The sequence below is a fragment of the Enhydra lutris genome, unplaced genomic scaffold (assembly GCF_002288905.1).
Source record: "Enhydra lutris kenyoni isolate GAN:26980312 unplaced genomic scaffold, ASM228890v2 scaffoldscaffold32, whole genome shotgun sequence".
NCBI lineage: Eukaryota > Metazoa > Chordata > Mammalia > Carnivora > Mustelidae > Enhydra > Enhydra lutris.
In genome coordinates this window covers 872,983-885,423 of record NW_019154116.1, presented here as the reverse complement: position 1 = coordinate 885,423, position 12,441 = coordinate 872,983, and the positions used below count along the sequence as shown (strand labels likewise).

Genomic DNA, 12,441 nt, shown 5'->3' with positions numbered 1-12,441 from the left:
GCTGTAGTCCCTGTGCTGAGGGGAGAGTTGAGTTTCTGTCGTGTGGCTGGAGGTCAGCAGGAACCAGAAGGATTCAGGAGTCCCAGCGGGGACGTGTTTAACCACTGGTTCTGCGGCGTTTCTGGTTGCTGGCCCAGCTGTGCCTCGGCTCTGGCCCTGGTCCCGATGCCTTCAGCCCAGGGCCGTCCGCTGAGCTCCCCTTCTGTGTGTCTTTGTCCAGCTTTGCCCCTGGGGGGACCCCGCTGCGCGCTGGTGGTGCATCAGGCGGTGGCAGCCGGGCCCCACGGCGGCCGCGATCAGTCCCGAGCACGCGCTTAGGAGGCGGGCGCCAGCCCCCAGGTTCGTTGTAGAGAACTCCTACCCGGGGAGCACAGCCAGGCGTGCTTCCGTCGTGTGCCTAAACCACACTGAGAACGATGAAAATATCTCAGTGTGTCTGGAGTACAGAAAGCAGACTGTTTCTGGATTACGTTCCTTCAAAGCTGACCTTTTCTCTTCTCGTTCCAAGATAATGATTTTTCCAGAAGGAACATGTACCAACAGGACCTGCCTCATTACCTTCAAGCCCGGTATGTAATTTTCTTAAATTCTCTGTTTTTCCTCCTTGAGCGAGTCGGGGAGACACTCCTGGGTCCCTGCGAGCCTGTGGTTTTCCCTGACGTGACTCAGTCCACACCCCCATCGAGGAAGCCTTCTGGGCACCCGATGACCATCCACCAAGAAGGGGTGGCAGAAAAGCTCATTTCTCCAGGCCCGGCATGAAACGTGCAGGGAGAGGAACCAGTGGTCGAAGTAAGACGACGCCCCTTTTCCCTGCAGGCGCCTTCATCCCGGGGGTCCCCGTGCAGCCCGTGGTTCTGCGGTACCCAAACGAACTGGTGAGTGTGTTTTCCTGGGACTATGGTGAGTTGCCTATTGTCACGGGTCACGAAGCGGGGGCCCGTCCTCCCTGCTGATGGGTCCTGCTGCGTTGACGTAAGCCGTCCTCCCACGTCCTCTGCAGCCTTTGCTCCCTGGTCACCTGGGAAACTGTGACATTAAGAGAGTCTACACCCTGAAAGGCTGGAGACGGCGGGAGGGAAGGGAAGTAAGTGAGTCTGTACCAAATGAGCTGTACCAAATGAGCCTCTGCTGGTGCATCTGAGTCTGTGGGGAAGGCGTCACCTGTTCTGTCCGAGCAAAGCGCAGGAGGGGGCGTCTGGGCCCCAGAGCACCTGGTGATCTCGACAGGGCCCCGGCTCGGGGGAGGCAGGAAGGCCGGATGAAGCCTCCACGGGTTGTGGCCAGAGGCTTGCCGTGGCATCCGTTTCCACATCTGTCAAAGCAGCCGCAGCTGTCCCCTCCCCTGGGGGCTCTGTGGCCCTGCCACACGTGTCCAGCTCAGTGGGCCGCATTCCCGGCGCAGGCCACGAGCCTCTGCGGGTGCTGCTCGGTGCCCGGTGCGTCTCGCTCGGCCGTGGCCCCTCCAGGTGTGTGTCTTGCACCTGCACAGGCATTGGGCTCTCCCAGCCAAGGCTCATGTCCCTGGGCCCTGCCTGGGTGTCAGCTGCCCTGGACTGTTGACGGAGGACACCGAGGTGGGTTTGCTCAGTGCACCGAGCTTTCTCCCTGTCACAGCGTGTCTTTATGACGACAAAAAGGAAACTCAGCCGCCCCAGCACCGTGGGGCCTGGAGTTGCTTGTCTAGACGGCAGCGTGCTTACGCGTGACGCCTGCGGGCGTGAGGGGCTGGCCCCCTGCTTCTGGCCCAGACCCGGAGGGTCCCAGATTTGCACACCAGACCCTATGCCTCCGGGTGCTGACAGCACAAAGAGGTTCTCCAAGGGGAGCGGTCAGTCAGTGGGTGTCGGTCAGAACCCGTCACCGCGCGAACTGACAGATACGAGGCTTCTGACATTACGTCCCCGAAACTCAGAAGAGCCGTGCGTGTTCGCCAGCGTCCGACAAGAAGAGAATCCTCGGCGGGTTGAATTCGAGATTTTCTTTTTTTTTTTTAAAGCCTGTTCCATGGGCTTATTTTCAGTAAGTTGCCTTACCGGGCTCTTCCGGAAGTGTTCAGCTTAGTTGCCAGAGAGGCAGCACTGCCACGGTGCGCCCTCAGCCCGCCGGTCTGTGGCGGACCTCCGCTGCCCAGTTTCAGGGAGGGCCTCCGCTCACAGCTTGGCGCACGGACCCGTGCGGAGGAGCAGCGGCCACGGGCCGGGTGGTGGCCGGGGTGTCCCCTGCAGCTGGCGGCTTTTCCGGAGCCCACGGGAAGCCGGCAGGGGGTGTCAGGACTTCAGAAGAAAGAAGCTCACTTGGGACCAGAGTCAGGGCAGAAACAGGGTCTGTGTTCTCTAGCGTCCCCATCTCGGTGTCTGATGCAGCTGAGACGAGGTGGCGGGGGGGGGCCTTTGGGCGCGCTTAGTGCCTCGCAGTGGTTTCTTCTGCTCCCCCGCAGGCCTGGGCTCATCTGCTGGGCGTCTCCGGCCCCGAGTGGAGGCCGGGGCCTTGGGGGTCCACGGGCGTGTGGGTTGGAATGAGCCTCCCGTGGTGGGTGATGGTGATGGCGGACAGTGGTCACTGGGACTGCTCACCCAAAGCAGGTTCCTGGGCTGTGAACTGATGTTGGCAGGGACTCCTTAAACACAGAGGAGGCTGGAAAGCAGAACTGGGGCGGCAGCTCAGGCAGACGTCAGAGCTGCCGACCTTGGAGCCGTGGGAGGAGAGGAGTGTGTCTGGGTGGCCAGGAGGTAATGGGCACCTACCTGCTCCCCTGTTCCATAGTGGACTAGGGAAGAAGAAGGGTACCGGCATTCTCTGGGGTCAGAGGTGGGCCAGGTCGAGGGCCAGGACAGACGGTGGGCACACCACGGAAGGAAGGGCTCCCTCCCAGGTCCCTGACTGCCAGCTGTGATGTGTTTTGCTCCTTTCTTGCCCCCAGGACACCATCACGTGGACGTGGCAAGGACCCGGCGCGTAAGTCAGACCCTGTGCCGTCACATTGTGTGTCCTGTCCTGCGGGAAAGCACAGGGGCCACGCAAGTCACTGCCTTGCGTTCTGGTTCCTTTTGCAAATGTGGAAGCTCTGAACATGGGACCCGCTGGTGCTCGATGGTAGCAGTTAGAGTCTGCTGCTGCGAAACTAAGTGTGCAGACCTGGCCCGTTCACACACTCCTGGATTCCAGGACCTAAGTTAATGGTCTCCCACTCCAGGGGAAGGTGACTGTGCGCGTTCTTTCCTTCCCACGTGTGCCTGTTGGCTCAGCGGCCACCATCCCTCCCACGTGCTGCAGCTCCTAGAAAAAACAAAAGGGGAGCTGCAGGGACGGCCCTTCTTTTGAACGGCTGCGCAGGGGAGGCACAGGGTTCTAGGACAGCAGGCCTCCGTGGTACCAGTGTTTGACCTGGCACAGCAGAAGGGTGAGTGGTGGGGCCAGGCAGAGCCCTCCCAAGGCCCCCCGGCGAGGCGTCTGGAACGGATGCTGGGGGTGGGGGCGGGGGGTGCCCTGAGAGGCCGCATTTGTGGCCCGTAGCGTTAGCATTGCTGAGGCCAGAGTGTGGGGTGGATGGTGAGAAGCAAGGGGGCATCTGGGAGAAAGGTGTGAAGGGGCTCCTTCGGGCCCTGGTGGCCAGGCTTGGGGCTGATGATAGTCAGAGATCGGGGCTATAGAGAGAGAGTTTGGAGCACAGTTGCCTGCTGGGGAGAGGAGCCATGCCCAAGGACGAGAGGCTCCAGACGGCTCCCGTTTCCAACTTCTACAGAGAGAAGGGTGGTGATGCTTGTTCTGCGGTCCGGAGCTCAGGGGCTGACCTTGCAGATGGCACGACTTAGGACCTGTTGAGTCTGCGTGGCCTGGGGACAGCCAGGTCCGGGACAGTGTCACATAGACGAGGTTTCCTGAGCCGGAGGACACACGTGGGGAATGGGCGCCTGCAGGGCAGAGGACAGCTGCAGGAGTGGGTGCATCTGGCGGGGACAGTGAGGAACCCCGTTTGAGAAGGGTAGCCCTGTCCTCATCACAGTGTTGTGAGGCTTGGCCTTGGCCTGAGGGGGACGCGGCGTGCCTTGAACAAGGCAGCTGCCCTGCAGGGTCGGGCGTTGGCAGAGTTCGCCCCAGAATTGAAGTCGGTTTTTTTTTTTAAAGATTTTTTTTTTTTTTTTTTTTTTTTTTTGACAGAGATCACAAGTAAGCAGAGAGGCGGGCGGGGGTTGGGGGGGAAGCAGGCTCCCTGCAGAGCAGAGAGCCCGATGCGGGGCTCAATCCCAGGACCCTGAGATCATGACCTGAGCTGAAGGCAGAGGCTTTAACCCACTGAGCCGCCCAGACGCTCCCAGAATTGAAGTCATTTAATTAAAAGAGATTGAGAATCTTTTAACCAAAGCTGTAAATCTGTTTGTTCATTTTTAAGGTTGGAGACCCTGTGGCTCACACTGTGTCAGTTTCACAATCGTGTGGAAATCGAGGTTTGTACAGATGCGCGTTCAACAACCTTACTCTCGGGCTTGCGAAGGTCCAGCATCAGTGTCCAGATGCGGCATGATGCGGTGTTGCGTCGGGGTGTCTGTGGCTGGAGTGTCACGTCGTGTGAGGTCACAGTCTGTGCACAGCCAGCGCGAGGCGGCCTCTGGTGTGGTCTGTGCAGGGCGGGTCGGAGACCGAGCCGAGTGATACACTGTTCCACCGTGGGCTCTGGCGGATCCAGGGTTAGCTGGTGTCTGCAGGGAACACGGCATGTGGTCAGAACAGATACGGTGTTACTCAGCCCTTCCTCCGTTCGGATACTATGGATACTATGGTCTTGTCCCTGCGGATACAGAGTTGCGTTGTCCCTGTGGATACAGTGTTGCGTTGGATGAAGACAACGTGACCTTTGTTTCCTGTGCGGACGTGAGGTTTGACCAGCATCTGCAGATCCAGCGTCGTGTTGGCATCTCTAGAGATAAGGGTGTCGGTGTCCGCACAGACACGACTTTGGCAGCGTCACGTTGCCGTCCGCACAGGTCCGGTATTGTACGTCATCTGGCCTGCTCCGAGGTCTTCCTGCTTCTCTTTGCTCCTCAGACATACTTCCCTGGGCCTTTTCACCGGTCACATAGTGTCTCCTGCAGGATTTTGCACGAATCAGATAGGTTCTTAAACATCGACAAGGAAGTTAGACCCTACTTTTATCATGGTTAACAGAGCTTAATGGTGTTTAACATTGGCACACGTGCAATGGGTTATGTTTGTGGCGTTTTTACTTGCTACTCTTACTGCTGGATCACAGAGATCACACAGATCTGTCATCCTGTCGTCCTGTTTGATCCGTGGTCAGATCCCACAGCCTGCCTGCGGCTTTCAGCCCAGGAGGTCCCGAGGTCACGACACCCCTTCTCTCAGCTCCGTTCCGTAGCCACATTCGTGCAGCCTGTACGTTTTATCCAAGTGGGTGAGGAGTAGAGTTTCTTTTCTTAAAAGGGGAATCAGTGGCTACCCTGCCCCCGACAGGGGAGTCCAAATGCAACGGAAAGGGTTTAATGAGGCAATTTGCTACTTTCTGATAAAAGTTGCAGAATTGCACTGAGTTTACAAGTGAACCTGGATTTCAGCCAGCTTCCAGGTTCTTTCAGTATAGCAGAAGCTACTTAATTACAACACACTGAGCAGAAAGGTCCCTGGCCCGAGTCCAAGGGGGGCTGGCCATCCGCCAGGACATTATGTGTGGCTGCTTCCTGGCCTCCCGTGTGTGCTTCTCTATTTCAGGCCTCGTTTCCAGTTCTCAGAGCTCTTTATTTTTCCTAAAGATTTTATGTACTTATTTGTGAGAGAGAGAGCACAAGCGGGGTGAGCTGCAGAGGGAGAAACAGGCTGTCTGTTGAACAGCCCAATGCGAGGCTCGATCCCGGGATCCTGGGACCATGACCTGAGCCAAAGGCAGACGCTTAACGACTGAGCCACCCAGGCGTCTCCACAGTTTTCAGAGTTTAAAGGCAACTCTGAATTTTTGAACTTGCACTAAGTGTCTCCCCTCGTGCTGTGCTCACAGGGGCCTGTGAGCGGGTGAATGGGGTGAACGCCTGAAACCATGTGGCGAGAGCCGATGAGGCTTCAGGACGCCCCCGTGGGGTTAGAGGTCTGTAGAGCGTGTGCTGGGGGAGGGGCTGAGTGTCTGCAGGAAGGAAGAAGCACTCGGGGATGTCTCCTCTCTGCCCAGCAGAGTCGGCACGGAGCGGGGGACTTACTGACGGTGCAGAGTAAGTGTCGCTCGTGCGAGACGCCCGTTCCCAGGGCGCGTGTGATCTTCTCAAAAGGCAGGGGACACCAGATCTCCTCGTCTCTCTTCCACGTGGACGCAGCGTGTTGTGGTATCCCCCAGCACAAGCAGAAACTTCTGGAAAGGGGAGCATACACGTAGTTCTCTCTAAAGTTAGAACTTGAGAAAAAGTTCTAATTTTACGTAGTTCTTTAGCATCCGAAGGGAGCTTCCATGTGACGTTAGAACCGAGTGCGCACACGAGCTTCTGTCCCGGAGGCATCGTGGTTGTGTTCGCACACGTGGACGCGTGCGTCTGGGTGCGTGTGCCCGTGCACCGTGACCGCTTTGAGGGTGGTTCTTACGGAAGCTGTTTTGACAGACCTTCCTTGCGTCCAACCAGTAAGTGCGCCGGGGCGGGCGTGTGACACGCACTGGAGTAACGCAGCATTCTCTGTGCTCAGTTCCTGCCTGTGTACAGCCCGTCGGAGGAGGAGAAGAAGGACCCTGCGCTGTACGCCAGCAACGTGCGGCGCGTCATGGCCGAGTGAGTGCGCCCCTTCCCGCCGGGTCAGAGCCCGTGTCCGCGGCATCCCCTGGGAGCCCTCGGAGTGTTAGGGAGCCCTTCACCGGCCCGTTCCTCCTTAGCCCAGCCCAGACGCGCTCAGTAGCCCTCGGAGAGCGGGTCGAGGCGGAAGCGAGTAAGTGCCTACCGCGCGCAGGCTGGAGGCTGTGTCAGCCGCCGGGCTCCCCGGTCCCTGCTGCATCGCGCACCGGGTCTGCGTCTTCGTGGCTAAACTCGCTCAGTTTCACCTGCGTGGGTCGGAACCAGCCGCCACGGCGCTGGGTGTGCGCGCCCTGGGGAGGCAGGCGGCCACGGCGGGCGGTCCCCGGGCAGTGTCTGCGGGGCCTCCGTCCGGCTCGCCGAGTGCGGCATGGGAACTAGATGCCGCATCTCCCAAGTGAGGCGCGCTCGCTCCACAAGTCTCTCGCTTCCCAAGTCTGCACTGTCCCCAGCTGTCTTGGATGAGGGGATGTCAGCCTAAGGCCCGCGCGGCCTCGCCCGCCGTGTCCCAGCCTCCCTCTCTCCTGCTCCCGGGCAGCAGGGGCCGCCTCTGTGTTGGGCCACCGTGGTGCTGGGAGGGGGTCTCGGTGGCTCTGCAGGCGTCCCCCATGGCAGGCTCGTGTGGCTCTGGAGGGGTTTTCCCAGCGCCGTGGCTGAGCAGTTGTGACCGAGGCGGGAGGTAAGCCCCCTGCCCCACTGTGTGCGCATTAGAACCCCCATGTTCCCACATTCTGTGCGGCCCTACCAGGCCAAGTCACAGGCTCAGCATGCGGGAGTTAAAGCTCCGCGGGGTAGGCACACGCGGTCCACACGCCCCTCAGGAAGGCCGGCGCTGGGGACACAGGCCCGCGGGACACCCCCAGCCTCCTCGGGTGCCCACTCGCTGGACTTCACCGCCCGCTCGCTCTCAGAACCCCACACCAGGATGCGTGGGGGGCGGTTGGCCATCAGGATGCCCTCAACTCTCCGTTCGGGGGAAGCCAGGTTGTTCAACCTCTCGACAAGGATATCGTCTCCACAGAGTCAGAGGCTTGACAGGTTGGGGGTAAACTGCTTTAGTTCTTCAGATAAATTAGCTAATAACGTTTAACAGTAATTATGTCACAGACGCTCTGCTCGTGGAGGGGAAGCACCCCACATCGAATGGAAAAGGGCACATTGGCCACAGGGCAGCCCCCTGCCCCCACAGCCACAGGAGAACCCAGAAACATGGAAGTGGGTTGTCGCCTTCCTGGCCCTTAGACCCACCAAGAGCAGCCTGGGACCCACTGAGCGTCACCGGCAGCCCCCGCGCGCACCTCCCCCCACCTCCTCACGGGATGACCCGAGGCACTCCTGGTCATCCTGCCTTCTGTCCCCACACGATGATACCTCAGTTTGCCGAGTGGGACTGGACTGGCCGTGGAAGGACTTCAAAGCCCATCTGCCAGCCACAATGGCACAGTGTCGTTGTAGCACGGTGATGATTAAAAGCCCATTCAGTTATGGGGGACAGCGCTTAGTTTTAAATACTTGGCAAATGTTCTACCATTGTGTTTCCTGTAATAGAAGCAGGTCATTTTTCCTGAAATCTGATGCCGATCTTTAGAAGGGCTGAGCTCTGACTTGGGGACATAGCCAGCCCTTATGAAGGTGACCCCCGCCACCTGTAAGACAAGTTGTGCTTCTGAATGAGACAGCTGGTGGCGTGGTGGCCTCGAAGGCACCTGCTGCACACTTGCTTCCTAGCAGGGTGGAAACCGCAGTGATGGCTAACCTCTTGGGGCGCCCCAGGCTCTACGTAAGTGGACTTTGGGGTCCACTAATGAGCGCTCATGTTTAGTGCCAGATGTGAACTTGAAACGCTGTCTTTCTGTACGTGTCAGCATTCAGAGTACTCACTGCTCAGTGCTCCCATCACAGGCGTCCGGGGGGCGGGGTGCTTTTGTGGGCGTGCGTGAGAACTCTGGTCCCACAGGGCTCTGGGGCAAGTGCCTGGGCTGGAGCCCCTGCTTGGGCCCCTGTCACCTCCCCCCCACCACCGGCCCCAGGTTCCTTGCCGTCCTTCTGTCCTGCACAGGCCCCGCCCAGATGTGCCCTCTTGGGGAGGGACACGTGGGAGTGGACAGGGGAGATGGCTTTTCCTGTCTGTGGACAGCTTGGGGAGATGAAGTCTGTCCTCCACACGCCCAGACCCAGGGGAAGTTTTCAGGGTGTCCCTCCACAAGGCCTTCCCAGCTTTACCTTACGGGACACAGGCTGTGGCAAGGGCTTCTGCCGTCTCCTGGGGCTTGCTCTGCCCGAGTGGCTGGAGACAGCCTCGCTGTGTCCGCAGGATCCGAAGGGACGGAGCGCTCCTCACGGCTGCATGGCAAGCTCCCAGCCCAGGCTCGAGAATGGTTCACCGGCTCAGCAGACACCCTCACACTCATGTGTTTTAGTCTGGTTTTTCAAAGTTGCAAATGTCGGCTTCGTTCTGATGCTGAATGGCTCCGCCCGTTCCCCAGAGCCTTCCGCGCCCCGAGTGCCGCAGACTCACCTGGGCTTTCTGGAGCAGAGCTGCCGCGCTCTGGCTGTGGCCCCACGCGGGCCTCGCGCGCTCTCGGGAAACCTGCTCTTCCCACGGTCTGCACGTCCGCCCTGGACACCACCTGTGTTCCTAGCAATTTTTTCTTGTTTAACTAAAACAAGTTTTGCAGAGACACCAAATCAGTGCGCAGACGCCTCCGCAAAAGCGTGACTTTCAGAAAAGCCTTGTGGGCCCCAGAGGGAGGGGTGGCGGACCCCAGCTGCACGTCCTCACGCACCAGCCACAGTGCGCCTTGGGCACAGGGGTCTCGGTGGGACGTGCGGCGGGCGCCACTGCTGCACGGACCTGGTTGGGAGCCCCGAGGTGTGGGGCCGGGGAAGGGGGGCCCCTGGTCCTTCAATGCGCTCGCTGTCCTGTGGTCACCCTGGGCCGTCCTTCTCACTCTGCTGCCCTGGGGCTGCTTGACCGCGGTGCCCTCCCCTCTTCGCAGGGCCCTGGGCATCTCCGTAACCGACTACACATTTGAGGACTGCCAGCTCGCCCTGGCGGAAGGACAGCTCCGGCTTCCCGCGGACACCTGCCTTCTCGAATTCGCCAGGCTGGTGAGGCGCCTGGGGTGAGTGCGGCGCCTTTTCTTCCTCAAGCCCCTCCCTCGCTCGCGGTGGCTTCTCTGGCAGCACTAGTGGGGCTCGCTCAGGAACAGGGAGAGTTCTTAGGAGCACTGCTGAGATGCTTTTTCTAAGACAGGAGGCTTCCGGAAACTTCTAGCAGGCCCTCCCTCCCCTGCCGTTGTTGGTGACCAAGCTGGAGGTCGCCGTGGGTGCTGAGGGCCAACTGGGCCTCCAAGCAGATAGAAGTGCTCGTGCTCAGGGTTTGCGGGCACTTTCCCAGTATCAGCTTCAGTCCGCCTCGAGGTGTCTCAAAACCCTCAGGGCTCAGCACGGGGCTCCCCGTGGACGGTCCCACCCACCTGCCCGAGAGGCGTCCGTCCCTCCCGCGGAGACGCTGAGGCGGGATCCGTGCTGTGCCTTCAAACTATTAGAACACCTACTGAAAATGACCCCGCTGCCCGTTGTAGAAGTAATTTTAATGTTTTGTTGAGTCTTGTTACAGTAAACGTCCTGTTTTGCAGCATTCTGTAATTTTAATGAAAAAAATCTTTCCCTTTTTTTGTGTGTAGGTTAAAGCCAGAAACGCTTGAGAAAGATCTGGCTAGATATTCTGAAAGCGCCAGGACACAGAGCGGAGGACGGATGGGCCTCCCCGAGTTCGCAGAGTACTTGGGCGTCCCGGTCTCGGACACGCTGGAGGACATGTTCTCCCTGTTTGATGAGGTGGGGCCGTGGCCCTGGGAGGGTCTCCTGGCAAAACCTCCAGCTTTCCAACATGTATTGTTTTAGTTAGAAGCGTTGCCTGGGGATTTGGAAGGAGAGGGGGAACGGCCCCTCCTTGCCCTGACCAGCCCACCCTGTTGCTTGGATGTTTTCTCCTGTGGTTTGAAATGCACGTAGAAGTTTGTCACTTACGTTAACATTTGCTGATAAACCTGTAGTTTGGGGTTTTAAATGGGATCTCTAAAAAGCCTAAAAATATCAAACCATGTGCCCTCCTCCAGAAATCCAGGATTTCTGGATGGGGGGCCTCTCTCCCGACAGTCGGCACACAGGGTGACCCTCGGCCTTCCCCGTGGCGCGTGAGGACTGTCCCCATGCCGCACTCCACCCAGTCACCCGTCGTGTCTGGACCGGGGATCCGTGTTTGCCAGTACAGCCCTGGACGTGGGTGGCCTTTCAGGGCCTGGGTGTGGGAGACTGCGCTGGGAGCCTCCCTCCGCCCCGCGCCGGCCCCTGGCTCGTTCCCGCTCCCTACAGCGGCCCGCTTGTTCGAAGCAGCAGCCTGTCCCATGGTGACCCCAGGGTCACTGAGGACCTGCTGCGTGGCACTCAGCGAGTGTCCAGTGGGCCAGGCGCCGGGTGTTCCTCACATCGCAGCTGGGGGCTCGCCGTCCTGCAGGCTCGCTGCTCTGCCACGGGCCACTAGGTCCTCAGAACACGAGTGTGCCCTTGCTGCGTGCGGGTGTTTTCCTTGAAGGAAAACCTTAGCACATGACGGCCATCGTGTGGCCTGAGCTTTCGTGAGCTTCATATGCCAGACTCACAGGCTCTGGAACTTGATCACAGTGGCCTAAAGAGGGTGTATGGTGTGGCCCCTCGCGAAAGCCAGTGGGTTATGAATGTTCTTCCAAAAATACTCGTTCGGTGGAGGCAGATAAGATCCGATGTCAGTGTTCAAGCCCAGCTCCCCGACCCGGGGGAGGGGCCCGGCTCTCTCCTGAGGGCACGTCTCGTCCCCAGAGCGGAGAAGGCAGGATGGACCCTCGGGAGTACGTGGTCGCCCTGTCTGTCGTCTGCCGGCCTGCCCGGACTCTGGACACCATCCAGCTGGCATTCAAGGCAAGTGTGGCGTTTACAGGAGTTTAGCTTGTAGGAACAGTGAGACGCAGGTCACGTCAGGCCTGTGCTACATTCTTACAGCCCCGTCCTACGTGGGCGGACTTGCCCTGTTCCTGACCGCCGTTTTCACGGAAGCTTGTATCTGCCGTCGTTTGTACAAATGCCCCCCACATCTCCACAAAAACCTTTCTGTCTGCGGTCTGTACCCCACACTCTCAAGAAGGGCACGGGGTCTGGTCTTCGTGAGTTCCAGCAGGCCTGGACAGGGCTGGCGGGTGCCCCACACCCAGTGCCGTAACGCAGCCATCCTGGACAGGCCCCCACCTCTCTGGTCCCCCAGCACGACCTCTTCATCAGCCCACTGACTTAGGGTGCAAAGGAGCTGCCTGTCCAGAGCCCAGCCATTCACCCCTGCTGCAGGGGGTGTGGGAGTCTCAGAGACACTCATATGGGGGTCCCTGCTCACCTGCAGATTCTCCTGGTTCACCAGGACAATGTCAGCTAGGATAGTTGCGGGCTGGCTTTACTCACCCAGAAACACAGTTCTGTCAGGGTCTCAGAATAGGTAGCTCTTACAGGTGCAACTCCCAGTAGCCAGATTCATGAGAGCCTGATGTATAAGCCAGGCAGCTGCTTATCTCTCACTGTTTGGAGAATCCAGGACCCCAGCAGACCCTCTGCAGAGCATCACTGGGAA

The 12,441-nt window shown here is 59.3% G+C and overlaps 1 protein-coding gene across 1 annotated transcript in view; it reads left to right on the top strand.

Annotated features, from left to right (window-relative positions):
* Positions 1–12,441, top strand: part of LOC111153397 (lysophosphatidylcholine acyltransferase 1) — a 44,110-nt gene that overhangs the window by 27,294 nt on the left and 4,375 nt on the right. The window contains exons 5-12 of the mRNA XM_022512400.1: positions 509–569; positions 820–878; positions 2,924–2,958; positions 4,394–4,448; positions 6,682–6,764; positions 9,782–9,907; positions 10,472–10,625; positions 11,646–11,744. Coding sequence (XP_022368108.1) covers positions 509–569; positions 820–878; positions 2,924–2,958; positions 4,394–4,448; positions 6,682–6,764; positions 9,782–9,907; positions 10,472–10,625; positions 11,646–11,744 — 672 coding nt within the window. The remainder of the gene's footprint in view (positions 1–508; positions 570–819; positions 879–2,923; positions 2,959–4,393; positions 4,449–6,681; positions 6,765–9,781; positions 9,908–10,471; positions 10,626–11,645; positions 11,745–12,441) is intronic.